Source organism: Schistocerca nitens, chromosome 6 (genome assembly GCF_023898315.1).
Source record: "Schistocerca nitens isolate TAMUIC-IGC-003100 chromosome 6, iqSchNite1.1, whole genome shotgun sequence".
NCBI lineage: Eukaryota > Metazoa > Arthropoda > Insecta > Orthoptera > Acrididae > Schistocerca > Schistocerca nitens.
Window position 1 is genome coordinate 221,321,642 of NC_064619.1, and position 24,853 is coordinate 221,346,494.

The 24,853-nt window shown below is 45.7% G+C and overlaps 1 protein-coding gene across 1 annotated transcript in view; it reads left to right on the plus strand.

The window, feature by feature from the left end:
- LOC126262446 (guanine nucleotide-binding protein G(o) subunit alpha) overlaps positions 1-24,853 on the plus strand; it is a 543,526-nt gene that overhangs the window by 124,047 nt on the left and 394,626 nt on the right. Inside the window, exon 2 of the mRNA XM_049959099.1 lies at positions 1,222-1,264. Coding sequence (XP_049815056.1) covers positions 1,222-1,264 — 43 coding nt within the window. The remainder of the gene's footprint in view (positions 1-1,221; positions 1,265-24,853) is intronic.

The window sequence follows — 24,853 nt, forward strand, 5'->3', positions numbered from 1 at the left end:
AAATCAAACCCAAAGACCCCTGTGACAGGGGCCGCCTCCACAAGAAGACAGTGACGAATGCGCTGCACGAGACGAGCAACCGAAAAGAAGACGCCGTACCCCTTGGATGGACGAGCGCAAGCAAGCTCACTTACAAAGAACAAAGGAAAGAAATCTGGGCTTCAAAGAAGTCAAAGTTGACTGCCAAATGTAACAAGACTTAACGTGCTGCTTTATGGCCCCAGTGAAATTACATGCCATCATCATAATACGGCACACTGACGATAAATAATCTATTTTTATATTGACACATTAGAAACCAAGACACACGAAAGTATGCCAATCCATCTACCCCAACACAGAAGTTTTAGCTCCGTTTATATATTTCTGACAGCCTGGTGACGTATAGGTGGCGTTTGGAAATGAGCATAGATAGTAGCGAAAATGATGGAAAAAGTTGTAGCTTTGATGGCAGCTAAGAATAAGCACATATACAGAAAACGTTCCTCAATGTTTTTAATTTAATTTAATTTTTCGAAATGCATTTACTTGAGAATTCATTATATGCCACGAAACTCTTCTTGCCAGTAATGTTAAAGTGCGCGTAAATGAATGGTATAAGCATATAAGTTCGCAATAAGAACACAAGCAAGATTTATAATGATTGCATTATTGGAGTGGGCGCACAAAATAATTGTTATGAAATGTAGCACATACAATTCCTGATCATTTCCCTACGTCGTCACCGTTTGCTCTCCGAGTACTTTTGGGGCTTTAGAAGCAGCTTTCTTCAAACTCCCGGCAGAAAATTTCTTCGTTTGGGACTTCAGCCTGTGCCGAAATGCAGTTTTCAGCACTTCACTGCCGTCAAAACTGAAATCGATCCATATACTGAGACATAGGAGGACGTGATGAGTCAATTGTAAATCCTCATCTGGCAAGCTTGACTGAGGTTTTTTCGTGGTTTCCCTAAGTCGTTAATGCGAATTCTAGTATGGTTCCTTTGAAAAGGACTAGTTTGATTTCCTTCCTCACCCATGACCAGCCTTAGTTCCATGCTCCGTATCTAGTGATCTCGTAGGCGGCGCATGCTAAACGATAATCTTCCGTCTTTCCTTCCTTGTTATTCGGATGTCTTTCTGTGCTGCTGTAATGAGAGTACTGGGTTAACAAACGCTGTCGCAACAACTTCCGTCTACCCAAATATGGTTTTCTGACAGTTCTTGTTTTTACCTGTTCCAGGTGCTGGCGAATCGGGCAAGAGTACGATAGTGAAACAAATGAAGTGAGTATTAACACAGTGTACTACTTTGTATAGTTATTAACTGTTTTTTAAATGCATCAACAACAACTCACTTGATTCTTTTGCATTTCCCTGAGACTGGAACTGAGGAAAACATTTTGCAAACGTTTATGAAGTCGCTCGTAAGACATTCTTCATCGTTGCGAAGAAGGGTCTACATTCCAACGTAATTAGTTTATATTCTCATATTCTGTGTGATGATTTCCTCTGTTCAGCTGACGATGAGACGAACGTGGTACCTGTTTTAAAATTTCGTGTTGTCCTTCAATTCTTAGGGTGGTTAGATGATGGTTCGTTTGCTAGAAAACAGCGAAACACATACTCTAGACATAATAGCCTTGTCTTCCTCCGATTTAATTTCATCCACCATATACGATGTTTCCGAAAGCTCACGACTGCGTCCGTCAGGATTTAAACAAGAACACATTTCACCTGTTCCGTTTATTCACGCATGCCATGAAGTTTTTCGCATGAGTTTTTCGCATAAGTAAGCAATGGAGATAAACGAGTAGTGATAAAGTTTTAATTATCATCTGTATAACAGAAGGTTATGCAACAAAAAATTAATTATGTGAATTTATTTTTTGAAGGTGACAGCTAATAATTTATGAATATCCCTCGTACGTGTTAGGTATTACTAGGGAAGACGATGAAACAAAAAACACTTCTGTCAGGGAAAAGATATGTGAGGAAGACATAGTTACGACTTCATTATAAATGAAATGGGAGTAGGTATAATTGTAAGCAGGTCTATAGATGTAAGAGGCAGTAAGGAATTTATTGGCTGCGTTCCAAGAGACAGGAAAAGACAGAAACGACCTAATGGAAAGTGGGTAGAAGACATTAGAAAACATACGGGAGTGGCATAAATGCTTTTTGCTGGAGGCAGCATTACATGGAAATTTCAAGATGAGGCCTTTGTCTAGCATTGGATATGAAATGTGTAATGACAATGATGATTATGATGATGATGTCAATGATGGTGTGATTTGCAGGTGTAGAGGACTACAGACGCCTCTGTCTGTTGTTGTAACAAGCACTGGTCGCATCTGCTGTATGCGTCGGCAATCATTTGGGTCATTTGAGTAGAGAGGCAGCATAGACACGTTTGTATAAGCACTGAACCATTTTCAGATGTAGACAAACTGTGTTCCGCAACATTCTTTCCTCTCACTTCGATATGTCTTGGCGTTGCCACACAGCAGCTATGGTCAGGCTATCAATAGTGAATCTAACTCTTGGCTACAGAGTGTACGTAGACAGGTCTCAAGATGCGTTGTCAAATGTCCACCACAAGTGTCTCATTCTATATCTTTTTTCATCTATATCTATACTCGGCAATCCACCTTACTGCGTGTGTCGGACAGTACTTCTGTTAATCTCTCGCTGCGTGTTCGACTCCAGTCCGCCCCCAGCAATGGAGGGTGAACCATGCTTGCGGAACGTCAGTAAAGTCGTTAAACAAATGTCTGCCGAAGAACCCGAGAATACACTTTTGTGGTTCTTAGTGTTTGATTGTCTTCAGTATTAGTCAACAGTTTAATCAACCTCTATCTGCCATAAATGTAGTATTTTTGTATCGCATTTTGTGCGGTTTTGCGTCGCATTCCAGGAAAATTCCCTCTAAATTACCATTCTTCAAAGCAATTCTTTGTCCTTAATGACATCCCAAACGTAATTTTGTAACGGACTGGCTAGTGAAGATACAAGGCTTCTATCAAATACACTGACGAAAAAAAATCGCAAAACCAAGAAGGAGATGTGCGACATAAACGAAAGTTGATATGGGTGTTTCTACATATGAAAGATGATGTCTATTCAGATTTCACGCCTGTCGCATAAGAGGCGTTAGTAGTGCCACTAAGAGGATGGAAATCGGGTTTGCTTTAAATACACGCTAACGGTTGTGAGCATTGGTTACCTTTGGGACTGGACGTTGTAAGTTGATATTGGTCTAGAATGCCTTTAAGGCGGCAAAGACGCCCTTATCAACGCCTCACTGAGTTTTAACCAGGACGTGTAATAGCGCTACAAGAAGCTGGATGTCCCTTCCGCGATACTGCAGAAAGACTTGGCAGGAATGTAGCCACTGTACTTTTTTTTTATTCGTGTCAGAAGCACCATGGATACAGGAATATAAAAAAATGAATAGCACACAGAAAAAAAATTAATTACAAGCATATAACAATATATATAAATATATATACGAATATGTGTGCACAGAAACAAAATTTTATAGGCATTTGGCCCACAAGCGGGCTACGTCGACAGCATTTGGGGTTGCCAACATCAGATCCTCTAAAGTGCAGTGTGAAGGACATTCAGGGCAGTTATACATGTGCTGGGTCGTCTGCACCTCTCCACAGTCGCAGAGATTAGATGTAGTAGAATATCCCCACTTCAGAAGGTTATCTCTTGACCGTGCAGTGTTGGTGCGTAGCCTGTTTAGTGATCTCCAGACCACCCAGTCCTCATCGTAACCTGGTGCCAATTCTTCCTTTGGTTCCATCCAGTGCCCTTCTCCCGACCGCTTCCATCTCTCCACCCTAGATCCAGGTTGGTCGCTAAAATCTTCGGTTGCTCTGAGAAAACTGCGTCTAGATTTCAAGCGTTTGGTGGCTGGCTGAGTTTTGTGGAGGGGGTGGCTCTCTGCCATCTCAGCCCTCGCTCTTTCACTATAGGCTGCCGCTTCTCTTCGCACTGTAGGAGGTGCAATCCCAGCAAGATGGTAGAGCTTGTCTGTTGGCGTCGGTTTCAGACATCCAGTGACGAGCCTGCAGGTCTTGTTCAGAGCAATGTCGACCTGTTTAGCGTGGGTAGAGTTGTACCAGACACTGCTTGCATATTCGCCTGCTGGGAAGCAAACTGCTAGTGCTGTGGTCCTCACTACCTCTGTCTTTGCGCCCCAGAAGGAGTTCGTTATTTTCCGAAGAATATTATTTCTGCCGCTCACCTTCATTTTGGTGTTAATACAATGCTGTTTATACCTCAGAGCCCTGTCTAGGGTTACTCCTAGGTATTTGGGGTTAACGCAGTGTTCGAGGAGTGTGTCCTTCCAGAAGACACGCAGCTTACGGGATGCCTGCTTGTTACGGAGATGGAAGGCGCAAACTTGTGTTTTGCTAGGGTTCGGCTTGAGTTGATTGTCGGCGTAGTACTGACAGAGCATGTCTAGCGCATCCGTGAGCTTTGTCTCAACATCCTCAAAGGAGTCACCCTGTACGGCCATAGCACGGTCATCGGCGTAGATATAGTTTTCCGTGCCCGCTGGCAGTGGTTGATCGTTGGTGTATATGTTAAAAAGTAAGGGTGCCAGTACGCTGTCCTGAGGGAGACCATTTTTCTGGGCCCGCCACCTGCTATGCATCCCTTGGAATTCCACAGAGAACCTACGGTTCTCTAACAGACTTCTAACTGTGGATGTGAATTTAAAATCCCTGGTAATGGCATACAGCTTCTTCATTAGCAGACGTAAGTTGACGGTGTCATATGCGGCTGTCAAGTCTATAAAGGCGACACCGGTTATTTTCCGGTTCTCATAGCCGTCTTCAATCAGCTGCGTGAGGTTAATTACCTGAGATGTAGTGCTTTTCCCTGGGCGGAAACCTGCTTGTTGGGGGATTAGGTAGGGTTCTATGGCACTGGAGAGGCGATCCTGGAGTATTCTTTCAAAGATTTTAAAGATATGGCAGAGAAGTGATACGGGTCGGAAATTTCTGGGGTCATCAGCATTTTTGCCTGGTTTTAAAATGGCAATAACTTTAGCCTCCCTCCAGATTGTGGGAATCTGACCTGTTTCCATGCAATTGTTAAACAGTTTCAGTAGCCATTGTTTAACGTTGGGACCAAAGTGTTTAATCTGTTCAACAAAAATCCCGTCCAGGCCCGGGGCCTTCCTTAGCTTGCATTTCGCTATGGCTTTGTCCAGATCTGCCATTGTGAGAGGGGTGGCCAGAGTTGAATTTTCTTGGTGTTCAGTCCTGTCTATTTTGGTCTCCGACTTCCTGATTTTGGTGTCGGATTTCCCATTCTTGAAAAGCTGGTGGGCTATTTGGTCGGCTGTGACGGGAGCATGTCCTGGAGAGAGTGTCGGGTCATTGTTGAGACGTTTAAGGAGTGTCCAGGCTTTCTGACTGCTCCTTTTCATGTCCAATTCCTCTATTGTCCTCAGCCATTTCTCTCTCCTGGTTTTAGTTAGTGACTCGATTAGCTGCTCGCCCGCAGTGATAGTTTCCGCGGATAGAGGGTTTGCGTCAAACAGTGTCAGGTATTGCTGCAACTGATCCTCTAATTCTGGCGTAAGGCCTTCAACATAATTGCTTGTGCATCCTCTAGGGATCGATTGCTTGGAACACCACTGCACAGCCTTCACGAAATTGTCATAGAATCTTGGTTCAGGTGGAAGGTTGTTTGCAGAATCTTCCATGAGGTTTTGAGAGGTTGACAATTCTGCTTTCTTAAAATTGTACCTACGGCGAAAAGGTACGCTATGGGGTTTAACAAGAGATGTGATCTGGCACATTATTGGACGGTGCTGGGTGTTTGGTATTGGTGATCAAACTCCTTTTGAGCATTGGGACGTTACTTGATGGCTAACGAAGATGAGGTCCGGGTTATATCCTCTCCCCCATCTGCCACTGTTGTAGGAAGCAGGCAGTTTATTGTCATGTATCAGTGTTAGGTTGTTTAGCTCGGCCCAGCAGATCACAGCCGTTCCATTGTCGTCTTCTTGGTAGCCCCACTGCGTACTGTGGCTGTTGAAATCACCGATTACAAAATTAATTCTGTCTTTATTAAAATTGTTTACGTTGGAGCTGGAAAAGTCCACAGTTGCTGGTTTGTACACTGATGTAACAGTGCAGTCACTAAGTTCAATGGTTAGCACTTCAGTATCATTGATGTCGTTTATACTGCTTGAAAGGATCTGTATGTTTGGCCTGGTAAAGATTGCGCTGCCATACTGTCGGTGTGGCCTTTCAGCTACTAGTCGCATGCCGTTTATCTTGGGTCTTTTGAGAGTGCTGTCTCTGTGAGTTTCTTGTAGACACAGGACGTCACATTTCTCTTTCTGACAGAGGTCTTGTAGTAGACGTTCTTTGCATGCAGGCAGGCCTTCAATATTTACAGAGATAATCGTCAGTGCTGGGCCTGATAAGGTCCTTTTCTGTAGGATTGTCATGTTGCTTCTGGAGTGAAAGGATCAGCCGGTATACAACCGCCCAGGGGACGCCCGAGTATGTGTATTGCATTCACATACTCTTCGTGGAGGCTCCTTTCTTGTCCCCCCACTGTACATGATTGCTGGCAACGGTGGTAGCGAGAACATACGGTCGGATGAAGACTGGGGTCCGTACGGCCACGTAGCACTACCGAGAGGGAAGGCCATCGCGTTCGGCATACGGCTCTGGCGCATCGCACTGCATTCGCAGAAGCATTTTGAGCAGCAGTTGGCACCACAGTCACACAACGAATTGTTAAAAATCTGTTACTTCAAGGACAGCTCCGAGCCAGCTCCCTGTAGCGTGCCCTCCACTGACCCCAAACCACCACCATTTGCGACTTCAGGGGTCTCAAGCGAGAGCTTGTAAGTAGGCTGTTTAAGTTTTTATATTGGTAACGCCACGTAGCGCTCTGTATGAAAATCACTGGCTGTGCTGCGTGCAGTCTGTGGCTGGTTTGCATTGTTGTTGGCTATTGCAGTGTTGGGCTGTTGGCTGTTAACAGCGCGTAGCGTTGCGCAGTTGGAGGTGAGCCGCCAGCATTGGTGGATGTGGGGAAGTGAGATGGCGGATATTTGAGAGCGGACGATCTGGACGTGTGTCCATCAGAAACAGTACATTTGTAAGAATGGATGTCATGAACTGCTATATATGTATTATGACTTTTGAACACTATTAAGGTAAATACATTCTTTGTTCTCTATCAAAATCTTTCATTTGCTAACTATGCCTATCAGTAGTTAGTGCCTTCAGTAGTTTGAATCTTTTATTTAGCTGGCAGTAGTGGCGTTCGCTGGTTTGCAGTAGTTCGAGTAACGAAGATTTTTGTGAGGTAAGTGATTTGTGAAAGGTATAGGTTAATATTAGTCAGGGCCATTCTTTTGTAGGGATTATTGAAAGTCAGACTGCGTTGCGCTAAAAAAATATTGTGTGTCAGTTTAGTGTTGATCAGAATAGGTAAAGAGCGAAATGTCTGAGTACGTTCAGTTTTGCTCAGCTGTTTGAAAATCAACTAATGTAAGAGATTTATCAGCACAGTAATTCAATAATTTTTCTAAGGGGACGTTACAAGCTCAATGGAGAGCAGGGTGGAGGGGGGTTGTGTTTTCTGATGAAAGCTGGTTTTGGGTGGCAGTGATGGCCGTACATTGGTTAAGACGATGCCAGTTGAGTGCCTGCAACCAACCTGTTTGTATGCTAGGTACACTGGACCTATACCTGGAGCTGTGGTCTGGGGTGCGAATTCTTATGATGGCAGGAGTACTTTCTCGGTTATCCCACACACCCTGACTCCAAATTTGTACCTCAGTCTGGTGATTCAACCTTTTGTGCTGCCATTCATGAACAGCACCCCACGGGGGAGGGGTTTTCCAGCAGGATAACGCTCGCCCACATTCCGCTATTGTAACCCAACATGCTCTACAGAGAGTCGACATGTCGCCTTGGCTTGCTCGATCACCAGAGCTGTTTCCATTCGGGCACATATGGGACATCATCGCACGACAACTCCAGCGTCATCTATAAAAACCCATCCGTACACTGACCGACGAAGTGTAATGATCACGGTTATTATCTGTGTCAATGTTGTATGCAAATTATCCTTTTAAGAAACACTTTAAAACAAATAAAATGGCATTAGTAACAAGATAATACGAAAAAGGAGCCTCTTATTCGTGATTAGTAAGTTAGCAATATAGGTATGAAGCCGGACATCCATGATACCCTTTTTCTCATGATAGTTAAGAGTCTCTTATGTTAAAATTTTCCATAACTAGTAAGTTCTAGCGTAAAATCGGTATGCATTGTCAGAAGCTGGTTAAATAAACCATACATTCATCCTTGTACGGTTAATATATGTTGAGAAAAAGGGATGTTGACTTGAGAAATATTATGTATAATGCTGACGAGCAATCAGAATCTCTTCAACAATTACCGAATCAGCGTTGTTGTTACAATTCCATCTTTAAAATTAATGCAGTTTAAGATGAGAATTCACAACAAAATGAAACTGCGTGCATTATAGTTTTCACGTTTAAAGTTGAAAATCTAACAAAAGTGTTGTATAATATTTTACAGGAATAAAACTGAACTTACTGAAGATGAAACAGGTGTCAAAAATACATTTAGGCAGAAAAAAATTGTGTTTTACAAAAGGCAGAGTTTTAGAAACAGCAGGTTCCAACCCCAACAAGATGATAAAGTTCAAAATGGTTCAAATGGCTCTGAGCACTATGGGACATAACTTCTGAGGTCATCAGTCCCCTAGAACTTAGAACTACTTAAACCTAGCTAACCTAAGGACAACACACACATCCATGCCCGAGGCAGGATTCGAACCTGCGACGGTAGCGGTCGCGCGGTTCCAGACTGTAGCGCCTAGAACCGGTCGGCCACCCATGCCGGCGATGATAAGGAAAACGTTATTTGAGAATCTGCCACAGTGAAGAGACTGTCTTTATGGCTAATAGATGGATAAAAATCGGAACACGTATAAAGTGCGCTAATCCAATATCAAATCAATTGTTACGCCAATTTGTGTCGCCCCAGCGCGTCTGCGACATGTAGGTAATCCGGTTTGTAGAACTGCGCGAATCTTGGCCCCTTCTCTGCCGCTCGCTAGGAGAGAAACTTCATCCCCGCATCAAAGCCGTATTTCTCCATAAAGGCGGCCTCCTTTTTGTGAGTCCTTTGAGGGCGGCGGTGGCGACGGCATGGACGTAAAGTTTGTGCCTTGCCACCGAGTAATAATTTATGCGGCGAACCGCTGCCTTTGACTGGCTGCCTCAAAGGTCACGCCGACGACGTCGGCCACCGGATGCGGAAAATGCGCCACTGGGGACGACAGGTAGCGACAGCCGAGGCGAAGGAACACCGAGCCTCAGTACAATTCGTACCACCGTAGTCCGCCCCACACACGTTGACGTACAGACGACGTGATTCTGCCACTACGTTTCGAGTGTGGGGGCCGTAAGTCGTCCAGATTATAGAAAATCTGGATAATCCGGAAGTTAAAAAATTGGCCGGGTGCTAGTAGGAGTCGCGTACTGAGGGTTCCGTAAGAACTTAATTACATATATACACGGTTCAGCTGTTCCCGGAATCTAGAATCTCGACCATTTTTACCTGTTATCAACACTGATACTGGCAAGATACCGATCCCGGGAGTACCAAAATTTTCGAGAATGTTTTAATCTCAATAATATAAATGTGACATAAAGAGTCATGCAGCAGGTAGGCATTCATTGTTATAATAATCAGAAGGTCTCCATTCAGGCCGACTGGATTGCGACGGTAATAATAATAATGGCGTGTGACGAGGGCCTCCCGTCGGGTAGACCGTTCGCCTGGTGCAAGTCTTTCGATTTGACGCCACTTCGGCGACTTGCGCGTCGATGGGGATGAAATGATGCTGATTAGGACAACACAACACCCAGTCCCTGAGCGGAGAAAATCTCCCACCCAGCCGGGAATCGAACCCGGGCCCTTAGGATTGATAGTCTGTCGCGCTGACCGCTCATCTACCGGGGGCGGACATTGCGACGGTGAAAGTCAGTCATCAGGCAAGGAATGACTTCGTTGCTCACATGACGCGTTTCGGAATTTATCAAACATCAGATATGCAAGACCGACTACTGCAAGTAGATATGGCGTTTAAAGTTGTATGTGAAACAAACGTTCGCACTAGTCCATTGCACCTCATCGGTTGAAGATATATCATCTTCATGGAACATGTGTTACCAGAACTGATGGAGGGTGTATCTCTGAATGGTAGACAAAGGATGTATTTTCAGTGCGATAAGGCGCCAGGCCATGTCAGCACTGCTGTGAGGGATCATCTGAGAGCCACCTTCGGGAATCGGTGGGTCTTGTGTTGTGCCCTAGCCAGCCAGGTCACCTCACCTCACGTGTCTAGATTTTTCCGCTGGGAAGGGGGAGGGGGGGGGGAGGGAGCTGTGAAGCAGGTGGAGTATGAAACCGCTCTGCAAACAGAACAAGACGTCGTCACTAGAATTTTCGTCGCTGGTGAAACAACTGCAGATATGCCAGGAATCTTCGAATGGACACGACGGTCAGTTCCCATGAATGCCACTACTCTAATTGGCAAGCTAAGCTACCCTCCGTTTATTATCGTCCATTGCGTCAGAAATTGCCATCAACACCGTATTATGTACCATAACTAAGTATATTTGTTTTGATGTTCTCTGCCTCGTGAGTTAATCTGAAAGAATAGATTCGGAACACCCTGTTCAAATGGTTCAAATGGCCATGAGCACTATGGGACTTAACAGCTATGGTCATCAGTCCCCTAGAACTTAGAACTACTTAAACCTAACTAACCTAAGGACATACACAACACCCAGCCATCACGAGGCAGAGAAAATCCCTGACCCCGCCGGGAATCGAACCCGGGAACCCGGGCGTGGGAAGCGAAAACGCTACCGCACGACCACGAGATGCGGGCGGAACACCCTGTACGTTGTCATGACTGCACTACTGACTTGAAATTACGTTGTTGTTGTTGTTGTGGTCTTCAGTCCTGAGACTGGTTTGATGCAGCTCTCCATGCTACTCTATCCTGAGCAAGCTTCTTCATCTCCCAGTACCTACTGCAACCAACATCATTCTGAATCTGCTTAGTGTATTGATCTCTTGGTCTCCCTCTACGATTTTTTACCCTCCACGCTGCCCTCCAATGCTAAATTTGTGATCCCTTGATGCCTCAAAACATGTCCTACCAACCGATCCCTTCTTCTAGTCAAGTTGTGCCACAAACTTCGCTTCTCCCCAATCCTATTCAATACCTCCTCATTAGTTACGTGATCTACCCACCTTATCTTCAGCATACTTCTGTAGCACCACATTTCGAAAGCTTCTATTCTCTTCTTGTCCAAACTATTTATCGTCCATGTTTCACTTCCATACATGGCTACACTCCATACAAATACTTTCAGAAACGACTTCTGACACTTTTAAAACGTTGATATAATTGGTCTTTTGTGGTGGAAAGAGTAGGAAACTTCATTCTAACAGGATCGTGTAGAGGAGGCAGTGGGGCCTCCTGTTGTCTTTTGCTTCTCACAGTACGCGGGGCGATTGAAAACCCCGTACAACGTCCGAGAGATGGCACCACCGGCGCGTATCGAGGTCATGTTTAGTTAGTAGCATCTTTGGAAAGAACGCACACCAAGTTTCAGTCATATTGGTCTCTTTCTTTGTGTTTGGCATTCGTCTGAATCAAGGAAGAGAAGCTTCATAAACATTACGGTGGCTCTGCACCTTCGATTAGAACAGTTTATAAGTGGTTTCAAAATTTTCGGAGTGGCCGTATGGGCACAAGTGATGCTGAACTTTCTGGACGCCCTGTGGATGTTACGACTCCAGAAATCTTTGATAAAATCAATGATATGGTGATGGGTGACAAGAGTTAAGATGCGTGAGATTGCTAGTGCTGTGGGCATCACGAATGAACGGGCACATAATATTTTGCATAATCATTTGGACGTGAGAAAGCTATCCGCAAGAAGGTTTCTGCGATTGCTCACGCTTGACCAAAAACGAGATCGTGTGAAATTTTGCAAGGATGATTTGCAGCTGTTCAGGAAGAATCCGCAGGACTTTGAGCGTCGTTTCGTCACTTTGTATGAAACATGGATACATTACTATACCCCTGAGACCAAACAGCAATCTATACTACGGGTTACCAAGGGAGAATCTGCACCAAAAAAGGCGAAGACCAGTCCTTCGGCCGGAAAGGTTATGGCGACTGTCTTTTGGGATTCGCAAGGGATAATCCTCATCGACAATCTGGAAAAGGGTAAAACTATTACAGGTACTTATTATTCATCGTTATTGGACCGTTTGAAATCCGAGCTGCAAGAAAAACGCCGGCTATTGGACCACAAAAAAGTCCATTTCCATCACGACAGTGCAGCAGCACACACCTCAGCAGTTGTGGTCGTAAAACAAATGGAAATAGGATTCCAACTCGCTTCACAACCCCCCAACCCCCCCCCCCCCCCCCCTATTCGTATGTGCCACGACTGATAGTAATCGGGTGTGTGCTCTTGTTTTCCTCACGTTCGCCGGCAACGCGCATGTCTCGCGTTGTTTTCTGCGGCTTGATGGTTGGCAGCTAGAATGGTGCAATCCTAGGACTATCTTCTCTCTTAATTTTGTTACGCTGTGGCCTTTCTGATCTTGCGGTTCAATATTCCTAGCTCCTTGGGAAGTACGCACGTTGCACTGAATTTTATTTTCTTGCCGCAGTCTTTCTGGTGTTCGGCCACTGCAGATTTGTTGTGCTGCGCAAGTCGAATGTATTCTTCGTGCTGCCGTATACGCGTTGCTATTGGTCTGCTGGTTTTGCCAGTGTATATTTCTCCACACTAATAGTCCAGCTTGTATACGCCTACAGTCTGCAACCAATCAAGGCACACGCTGTGAGAGGCAACAGACAACAGCAGGAAACCATCTACAATAAAGTTTCGTACTCCTTCCACCACAAGAGACCAACAATATTGTGACGTAATGTCGTGCTCAGTAGAGCAGTCCTAACAAAACATAATACGTCAGGACAATCAAATACACCAGTAGACCCAGAAGAAAGCCACTAACAGTGGTCGAAACAAAGGTTTGATCAGTTCAAATGGTTCAAATGGCTCTGAGCACTATGGGACTCAACTGCTGTGGTTATCAGTCCCCTAGAACTTAGAACTACTTAAACCTAACTAACCTAAGGACATCACACACATCCATGCCCGAGGCAGGATTCGAACCTGCGACCGTAGCGGTCGCGCGGTTCCGGACTGCGCGCCTAGAACCGCGAGACCACCGCGGCCGGCGTTTGATCAGTGATTCTGGCTCTGGCCTACACAGTTGTCTAGCTCTTAACCACTTTGCTGTTGTACTTCAGGTAGGGGAACTTGGGGCAGAAGGAAATTCATAATAATGGTACAAGTCTCCAGGAAAATGTAATTCGATGGGAATACTTCATGTGTAACGAGATTCATTTAAAAAAAATGAGCGCAAGAAAACACTTCTTAAAGGTGAAAAAAGTCATCTTGTAGTGTGACCTAACGTACATTACTTGAAAATCACTTAAAACTGTATGTTACGTATTTTTAAAAGTTTTCAAGAAATTCTTGCACATTTCCCATTCTGCCCTATCTGCGGGGCAGGTGGGGTAAGTCATTTTGTGAAATGTTAAAATTATTAGGAATACCGTCTGGAAACAAGACAAAGTTGTTTAGTGAACAATTTAGACCAAGGAATATGGAATCTTCAAAAAATCGATAACAATAAGGGAATGTTTTAATATCGTTTTGACAAATGCACAATTATTTTTAATGCTAGAGGCCAAGATACTTTGTTTGAATCCCATCGCCCATGCACCCGCTACCTTGTTCCGCCCCGAGATCCCCTACATGTGCGCACCGACCGACAGAGCGAAGAGTTGGGCTGTCGGAACGATCGGCTTCGTCTGTAGATCCGATCTTCCAAACACATGTCTTCGAGACTCCGATTATTTAATGGGACAGGTAACCTACACATTACACGGGGCCCAACGCGTCTGATCATGTATCTGGTCCGACAAATTGTACAATTCGTCGGTCTCCTGAGAATAGTGGTAAAAGTTCAATGCATTGCAATCATCATTAAGTCAATGATTTTTCACAGAGTGGCATTAATCATATCCTACATCACTGAAGGCAAATGCTAGGCTGGTTCTTCTATATGGCTAGAGCCATTTGACTGCCCCATCTCTGTCCATCCGTACTTGTACTTGGTATTTAAGGACGCTGACGATTCATTGAGCTGCAACCTTCCTTCCACGGCTAGCTGGAACAAGGCTGGCGGAAACAGGGTAGGTAGCTCCCGATCGCCAATTACCTCCTATAAACACCAAACCTCTCTCCTACGTTTCATGGAGTCAAGCCGTACGACATTTTTTATGGTTATCCGTCTGTCTGATGGCGACGTTCAGCTTGGTGGGTCCCTTAATGGTGCTTCAGAGAAGTAGGCAATTCGCAGCCCTTTTATGGTACGCGCTTCACTTGGCGAGATGAAGAAGGCCCAAGCGCACTGGGTTCACGTTCGGAATGATCATGGTTCAAATCCAGATCTTTTTTCCGGTGTTTCCCCAAGTCAGTTAGTGCCAGTTTCTATCTTATCCTCGCCTTGTTCGACTGATTCTTGAGTATTGTTCATCTATCTGGTATCCCTACCAGGTAGAGCTGACAGAAGAGAGAGAGAAGAGCCAACGAAGATCGGTGCGTTTCGTCACGCTATAGTCTAGCCAGCGCGAGAGCATTACGGAGATGCTCAACGCAAACTATACTGGTAGACGTTACAAGAGAGGCGTTGTGCATCACGGAGAGATTTCCTATTGAAATGTCATGAGAGTTCAGTTAGTGGTACAAAAAGTACCCTCCGCGACACATTATGTGGCTGGGCGGGGATGATGTATATAGATATAAGTGAAGCAGCTGAGACAAGCCACCCCCAAATATTTCCAGTACGTTTTACACGTAACCGGACGTATTTTGTGTAATTGGTATTTGTACTTCACCCTGTATTCAGCTGTGTCCAAAATTAGAGCAACAAACAGAAATTTGGAAGTTTGCGTTTAGTTGGCCACAAAACTATATATACAGGTGATAGTAAAGTAGAAACAGTGTAAAAAATACTGTACATAAACAATTGCAACATGCATAACGGTAGAAAAATCTGTTCTTCATTTTTTCCAACTTAACAGATTTGCACACACATTCTGACAACTGGTTAATGTGTTCAGTATGGGTGTGACTACCTCTGGCAGCAATACAGGCATGACAACGACTGGGCATGCTGTGAATGATGTCATCAATCTGATGTTGCGGCAATAACGGGCGTTCCTCCTGCAGAGCTACTCGGAAGTCTTGGAGAGTGTTTGTGGAAGCTGACGGATGCAATCCGTAATCCTATGCACACCAGACGTGCTGTATGAGATAAAAATCGGGAGAGAGAGAAGGCTAAGCCATGGGTGCAATATCTTCCGCTTCCAAGAAAACTTCAACCACCCTTGCTGTTTGAGGTTGACCATTATTGTCCATCAGTAGGAAGTCTGGGCCCACAGCACCTCGCAACAACCGCACATGAGGTCCCAAGATTTCGTCACCATACCTGACAGCAGTTAAGCCTTGCCGATTCACCCTATTATTTGGTGAAGAGGTGTTCGTGTCTGTAACATAATCCCTGCCCACACCGTTAGGGATCTTCCTCCACATCCATCTCTTTCCACAGTGTTTAGGTCCCGATATCGAGTTCCACGTTCCCTCCAGATGCGAATCCGTCGTCGACAATCACTCTCCAGACCAGATCGGGACTAATCTATGAAAACAGCATTGGCCCACTGTTCAACCGTCCAGGTGGCATGCTGACAACTTCGCTCTAGACGCTCCCTTGTGTGAAGACGAGTCAGAGATACACACGCAGGAGGTATCTGACAATAAAGGCAACTCTGCCGAAACCTTTTGTACACCGTTTGACTCGCTACAACACGTCCAGTAGATGCTGCGGGTTGAGATGCCAGTTGCCGTGCAGTACTAACGCGATACGGTCGTGCCCTTACAGCCAGACAAAGGTCCTCTCTTTCTGATGACACAGATGGTACACCTACATCTACATATATACTCCACTGGCCACAAAGCGGTGTGTGGCGGAGGTCACAATTCGCGCCAAAGCCATATTTCCACCCCTCTGTTCCACTCGCGGATCGCGCGAGGGAAAAACGACTGCCTGAACGCCTCTGTACGAGCTCTGATTTCCCTTATCTTTGAATGGTGATCATTGCGCGATTGGAAAGTTGGTGGTAATAATATATGCTCTACATCCTCGGCGAAGATCGGATTTCGGAATTTAGTGAGCAGCCCCTTCCGGTTAACGTTTCGTCATCTGCAAGCTTGTCCCACTTCAAAATTTCTGTGAGATTTGTAACGCTCTCTAAATGTACCAGTCACGAATCTTGCCACTCTTCTTTGGACCTTCACAATCTCTTGAATCAGACTTAATGGGTAAGAGTCCCATACAGAAGAACAATACTGGACGAACTAACGTAATGTAAGCAATTTCCTTTGTTGAAGGACTGCATCGCTTCAGGATTCTACAAATAAACTGCAATCTACAGGGTGAAAAGTATTTAAACCGACAAACTCCGGGAGGTTGTTTAGGACATCAAAACAAATATTTTTCCCTAATGTCATTTTTTCCTGTGAGGAATATTTAAACCGGTAGAGGAAGATTTCTCTGGTGGCAAATTAACTAAACCAACATAAACTTTTCCATTTTCTTGTGACCAAGAGGCAACACATTAACACAACCCAATTTCAATTACAGTAGATTTTCAAAAATGCCTCCATTGACACGTAAACAAAGGTTACGCCGTCGGATCATGTTCTGTCTGACACGGACAGAAACCCCTGGAGTATTCTGAATTGTTCCTGCTGCTGCTACTATCCGGGCAACCAGATCCTCTTCTGATGCAACAGGAGTTGCGTAAACAAATTTGTGCATCTCTCCCCACACAAAAAAGTCCAGAGGGGAAATATCTGGGGATCGAGCAGGCCATGGTACAGGACCACCTCTGCCAATCCACGTTTCTGGGAACCGTCGGTCCAGGAATCGACGCACACGACGACTGAAATGTGCTGGCGCCTCGTCATGTTGGAACCACATGCGTTGTCTTGTAGGGAGCGGGACGTCTTCCAGCAATTCTGGAAATGCTCTGGCGAGAAAATTGTAATAGTGCCTGCCATTTAGCGGCCTAGGTAGCAGATACGGCCCAACTAAACAGTCCTCAACAACACCGACCTGCACATTAACGAAGAACCGCACTTGATGAGCACTAGTAACTGTGGCATCTGTGTTATACTCACTCCAAACATGCGAACTGTGCATGTTGAAGACTCCATCACGTCCGAACGTTGCATCATCGGCAAAAAACACAGAGGATCGAAATGTAGGATCCATTTCACATTGTTCCAGGTACCACCGCGAAAACTGTGCTCTGGATGGATAATCAACTAGTTCCAGGTTGTGGACACGCTGTAAGTGAAATGGACGTAAATATTGCACTCTAAGGACTGTCCTTACATTCGTCTGATTCGTCTCCATGTTACGTGCAATTGCACGAGTGCTGATTGAAGGATACCGCTCCACATGCTGCAAGACAGCTTCCTCAAATTGCAGCGTTCTTACCGTGCGTTGGCGTCCCTGTCCAGGTAATCTGCTAAATGACCCGGTCTCACGCAGATGTTGGTAGACGGCAGCAAAGGTCGTATGATGCGGGATACGGCGATTAGGATATTGTTGTTGATAAACCCGCTGTGCAGCTTGTGGTGCGCTACGTAGTATGCACCAGCCATATTAGTGTACTCACTCCAGGTGTATCGCTCCATTAGTAAACAGACAATGCACTACTACACTGGTGGACAGCAGTTGCCTACAACTGAAGAGCGTAATACGCCCTCTAACAACTGAAAATCGTAATACGGCCTCTAACTACTGAAGAGCGTAATGTGTGCTACACTGGTTTAAATAATCCTCATTGGAAAAAATATTAGCGAAAAATATTTGTTTTGATGTCACCTACAACCTCGCAGAGTTTGTCGGTTTAAATACTTTTCATCCTGTAGATTTCGTCTCGCCTGTTACTTGTGTAATCTGATCATTCCTTTTGAGATCATTTCGAACAGCCACACGCAGACACGTGACGGATGTTACCGCTTCCAAAGACTGGGCATTTATTTCGTACTCGTACATTAGTGGGGATTTTCGCTTTGTTATACGCAGTAGGTTACACCGTACCCTACCTTGGTCTTCGGGACACAGTTTCAGTCTCTATGAACTTGAACAGATTCGAGAAACAGCGGTTTGCAGCCATTCTTCCCATCGCCCTCCTCTGCAGAGTGTCTGGTAGGCGCCTTCTCTGTGTCATACTGCACCGTCTGTGACTGTGTACGCAGCAGTTGTGGATTAGGGACTGACCGGCAAACACTACCCCATTTGATAGGTGCCCTGACTTTATCGTTGGCGTGGTTGTCCGTTGACCGAAATGCCACCTTCCATGCAGCACTTGATCGTACAGACATCTATTGACAGTTTGCATGATTATATCGTGAATTACGAGGTGCATTCAAGTTCTAAGGCCTCCGATTTTTTTATCTCTGGACTGAAAAGAGATAGAAACATGCGCATTGTTTTAAAATGAGGCCGCGTTCATTGTCAATACGTCCCGGAGATGGCAGCACCATACGGCAGATGGCATTTTACCGCCAGCGGCGAGAATGAGAACTGTTTTAAATACTTAAAATGGCGACGTTTTCCTTACTTGAACAGCGTGCAATCGTTCGTTTTCTGAATTTGCGTGGTGTGGAAACAATTGAAATTCATCTATAGTTGAAGGAGACATGTGGTGATGGAGTTATGGATGTGTCGAAAGTGCGTTCGTGGGTGCGACAGTTTAATGAAGGCAGAACATCGTGTGACAACAAACCGAAACAACTTCGGGCTCGCACAAGCCGGTCTGACGACATGATCGAGAAAGTGGAGAGAATTGTTTTGGGGGATCGCCGAATGACTGTTGAACAGATCGCCTCCAGATTTGGCATTTCTGTGGGTTCTGTGCACACAATCCTGCATGACGACCTGAAAATGCGAAAAGTGTCATCCAGGTGGGTGCCACGAATGCTGACGGACGACCACACGGCTGCCCGTGTGGCATGTTGCCAAGCAATGTTGACGCGCAACGACAGCATGAATGGGACTTTCTTTTCGTCGGTTGTGACAATGGATGAGACGTGGATGCCATTTTTCAATCCAGAAACAAAGCGCCAGTCAGCTCAATGGAAGCACACAGATTCACCGCCACCAAAAAAAATTTCGGGTATCCGCCAGTGCTGAAAAAATGATGGTGTCCATGTTCTGGGACAGCGAGGGCGTAATCCTTACCCATTGCATTCCAAAGGGCACTACGGTAACAGGAGCATCCTACGAAAATGTTTTGAAGAACAAATTCCTTCCTGCACTGCAACAAAACCGTCCGGGAAGGGCTGCGCGTGTGCTGTTTGACCAAGACAACGCACCCGCACATCGAGCTAACGTTACGCAACAGTTTCTTCGTGAAAACAACTTTGAAGTGATTCCTCATGCTCCCTACTCACCTGACCTGGCTCCTAGTGACTTTTGGCTTTTTCCAACAATGAAAGACACTCTCCTTGGCCGCACATTCACCAGCCGTGCTGCTGTTGCCTCAGCGATTTTCCAGTGGTCAAAACAGACTCCTAAAGAAGCCTTCGCCGCTGCCATGGAATCATGGCGTCAGCGTTGTGAAAAATGTGTACGTCTGCAGGGCGATTATGTCGAGTTGTAACGCCAGTTTCATCGATTTTGGGCGAGTAGTTAATTAGAAAAAAAATCGGAGGCCTTAGAACTTGAATGCACCTCGTAGACACGGAACGGGGAAATAGCGGTTTGTTGCTCTAATGTTGGACACCTGTGTACGCTGACGAGCTTAAACATTATCACCTCTGCTTACCGCTGTATTACTTGCTGCCTGGTGGCGTATGGGGCCGGTGACGAGATAAGGAATAATTTAATCGGAGCCGAGAGAAATGGGGGATCATTCAAACGACGATACGGGCTATAAACGAGGAAATCCATCGACGTAAGTGACTTTAGCCAACGACAGACTGTTACGGCCCGACGTTAGGCAACCGAGCGTCTCGTAAATGGCAAAGCACCTCTTCGCGTGCTGCTGTTGTCAGCACGAGTAGGCTACCAGGTGCTGGACGTCCACGCCTCATCACAGAATGTAGAGGTCGGAGGTTTGCCCGCTCCGTAATGAAGGGTAGGCGGCGTTCTAATGCAGATCTGACGACAGAGTATAATGTTAGAGCAGGCACAAGCGTTTCGGAGCTCACTGTTCAGCACTGAAAACGGGGCTCTGCACCAGGTGACTCCAACTTGACCCAACGATATGCTCACGTGGGCTTGTACTGAGCAAAACACAGTGGCAAAAAATAGTCAATACAGTCACTGCGCGATAGCGATGGAAATGTTACTGATGATGGTGCCACTAAAGCGGAGTTACTAAATACAGTTTTCTGTAATTCCTTCACGAAAGAAGACGAAGTAAATATTCCAGAATTCGAAACCAGAACAGCTGTTAGCATGAGTGGCAAAAGTATATATCTTAGGTGTTGCGAAACATCTCAAATCACTTAAGGCAAGTCTTCCAGTCCAGATGGTGTACCAATCAGTCCTTTCAGAGTATGCAGACACAACATCGCCTTTCTTAACAATCATATACAACCGCTCACTTGACGAAAGGTCTGTTCCTAAAGACTGGAAAGTAGCACAGGTCACACCAATATTCAGGAAAGGAAACAGGAGTAACCCATTGAATTACAGACCCATATCACTGATCTCAACTTGCAGTAGGATTTTGGAGCATATACTGTACTCGAATATCATGAATCACCTTGAAGAAAATGACTTATTGATACATAACCAACACGGATTCAGAAAATATTGTTCTTGTTTAACACAGCTAGCTCTTTATTCCCATGAAGTAATGAGTGCTGTCGACAAGGGATCTCAGACCGATTCCATATTCCTTCATTTCCAGAAGGCGTTTGATACCGCTCCTCACAAGCGACTATAAATCAAATTGCGTACATATGGACTATAGTCTCAGTTGTGTGACTGGATTCGTGATTTCCTCTCAGAGAGGTCACAGCTCGTAGCGATAGATGGTAAATCATCGAGTAGAACAGGAGTGATATCTGGCGTTCCGCAAGGTAGTGTCATAGCCCCTCTGCTAATACGTAAATGATCTAGGTGATAATCTGAGAAGGCCCCTTAGATTGTTTGCAGATGACGCTGTAATTTACCGTCTAGTAAAATCATCAGACAATCAGTTCCAATTACGAAATGATCTAGAGAGAATTTCCGTATGGAGCAAAAAGTGGCAACTGGCACTAAACAAAGAAAAGCTATAGGCCATCCACATGGGTACTAAAAGAAATTCGATAAACTTTGGGTATACGATAAATCGCACAGATCTAAGGGCTGTCAATTCGACTAAATACCTAGGAATTACAATTACGAGCAACTTAAATTGGAAAGACCACATAGATAAGACTGTGGGGAAGGTGAAACAAACACTGCGCTCTGTTGGCAGAACACTTAGAAGATACGACAAACTCACTAGAGAGACAGCCTACATTACACTTGTCCGTCCTCTGCTGGAATATTGCTGCGCGGTGTGGGATCCTTACCAGGTAGGATTGACGGAGGATATCGAAAAAGTGCAAAGAAGGGCAGCTCGTTTCGTGTTATCGCGCAATAGGGGTGAGAGTGTGAAACGTCCCCTTAGAAAAATTAATGAATTATTGTGCTGATAAACCTCTTACGTTCTTTGATTTTCAAACAGCTGAGCAAAACTGAACGTACTCAGACATCACTCTCTTTACTTATTCTGATCAACACTACACTGACACACAATATTTTTTTAGTGCACCGCAATCTGACTTTCAATAATCCCTACAAAAGAATGGCCCTGACTAACAATAACCTATACGTTTCATGAATCACTTACTGTTGTGGATTGGCAGGAGAGCCAACCCTTAAAGAGGAAGCCGAAAGGTACGCGTTTAAGCTCACGCAGGCTGGCGTGAGGTCTGGAACAGGACAAGGAAATTATAACTTAGAAAAACGGACGCAGATGGTGGAAATACTTAACTTTAATCCATTAATGTTGAACGTCGCTCTTGTCTGTACATTCTTTACAATAACAATAGCAACTGATAATGGCGCCTTGCTAGGTCGTAGCAAATGACGTAGCTGAAGGCTATGCTAACTGTCGTCTCGGCAAATGAGAACGTGTTTTGTCAGTGAACCATCGCTAGCAAAGTCGGTTGTACAACTGGGGCGAGTGCTAGGAAGTCTCTCTAGACCTGCCGTGTGGCGGCACTCGGTCTTCAATCACTGATAGTGGCGACACGCGGGTCCGACGTATACTAACAGACCGCGGCCGATTTAAAGGCTACCACCTAGCAAGTGTGGTGTCTGGCGGTGACACCACATTCCTCCCCCGCAAATCGGCGTACGGTTGTGTTATAAGGCTTCCGCCCGCCGTGGGGAGGACCCCATGTTGACGTATGCGACGAGGTGGGGAGCCCAACAACAGGCGAGGCTGTGCCACCCGCACCCTGCCATTCGGTCCGAGGGGAGCTAGGAAACGCCTGAAAACCTGCTCCAGGGTGCACGCCAACATGCGGTGTATGTGCCCGCAGAGAGACAGGAGGGGCCGAAGGGTCGACCTCTATCGGGCCAGGGCACCCGACGGGCGAAGACGCCATATGATCTGGAGCGCGGCCGAGGCAGCGAAGAATGCGCCCTTCGAGCCAACGCCGTGAACCTCGATAGTGACGATAGTAGTCAACGTCGCCTGGAGCAAAAGCAGGCGTCTGCCGCTGCACAGAAACCTGATGCGGCAGATGTAGCAAAGACATCAAGGTTCGATGAGGACGACCGTGGAGCAACTCAGCCGGCGAGCGACCATCTCGGGGCTGAGAGCGATACGACCACAAAAAGATCAACAACGCGTCCTCCCGAGAATGCGACTCTTTCAACTTCAACATCTGTGACTTGAAAGTCCTGACCAATCGTTCAGCGGCACCGTCTGACTGAGGCGAAAACGGCGCGGATGGCAGATGTTGAATACCATTGGCCTTGCAGAATGACTGAAATTCTGTGGACATGAATTGTGGGCGATTGTCGGAAACAACAGTCTGCGGAAGACCTTCAATGCAAAAGATAGCATATAACGCTTGGATGGTGGCAGATGACGTCGTGGAAGACATCCGGACAACAAAAGGAAAATTACTGAATGAATCGACCAGAACCAACCATCGAGCATTCCAGAATGGACCAGCAAAATAGATGTGTAAGCGTTGCCAAGGGGAAGTGGCTTTTGGCCATGCAAAGAATTTCCATGGTGGTGCGGATTGTTGTTCGGCACACGCCATGCAAGAAGAGCACATATTCGTAATCGCAGCATCGATTCAGAACCAAGTGCAGTGTTGACGAGCAAGTTGTTTCGTTCTCACTATACCCCAATGTCCTTGGTGGAGAAGCCGTAAGACAGAGGACTGTAACGAACGTGGGACCACGACCCTAGACTGATCATTATCAGAACGCAACAGCAAAACACCACGTCGTACAAAAAGTCTCCCCTTGTGAGCAAAAAATCGGCGAACCAACGGATCCCCGATCCGTGACTTTGACAAGGGCCATTGCGTAGCAACAAAACGCAGAACGGTGGCAAGGACAGGGTCGGCAGCTGTGGCTGTAGCTACACGACGAAAATCAATCGGAAACGATTCGACCACGTCATCGGTTTCTGCATCAATGAACATGCAAGCAAGTTCGGAGGAATCGAATGCTCTATCCTCAGCAACAGGCAAATGGGACAACGCATCAGCGTTTCCGTGCTTAACAGTGCACCCATACAAGATATCGTAGCGGTACTGCGAGAGGAAAATAGACCAGCGAATGAATTTCTGCGCTGTACGTGGAGGTACAGGCTTGTTCGGATGAAAAAGCGATGTCAAAGGTTTGTGGTCTGTGATGATGGTAAAGTGACGACCATACAAGAAATCATGAAACTTTGTAACACCAAGTACGAGAGCCAAAGCTTCTTTCTCTATCTGTGAATAATTTCGTTGCGCAGACGACAGCAATTTGGACGCAAAGGCAATAGGGCGATCATGCGAACCATCTTTGTGCGCAAGCACAGCACCGATCCCGAAATCCGATGCATCTACCATCAACAACAGGGGTTTCTGGGGATCGAATGGCGTAAGGCAAGTATTTGAAAGCAACGCCGATTTCAACTGGCGAAAAGCGCGTTCGCATTCCGTCGTCCAGACGAACGGAACACCTTTACGGCGTAAGCGATGAAGCGGAGCTGAAATGGAAGAGGCGTGCGGCACATACAGGGTTATTACAAATGATTGAAGCGATTTCATAGCTCTACAATAACTTTATTATTTGAGATATTTTCACAATGCTTTGCACACACATACAAAAACTCAAAAAGTTTTTTAAAGCATCTTTCACATAACCCCACAGAAAGAAATCGCATGGGGTTAAGTCGGGAGAGCGTGGAGGCCATGACATGAATTGCTGATCATGATCTCCACCACGACCGATCCATCGGTTTTCCAATCTCCTGTTTAAGAAATGCCGAACATCATGATGGAAGTGCGGTGGAGCACCATCCTGTTGAAAGATGAAGTCGGCGCTGTCG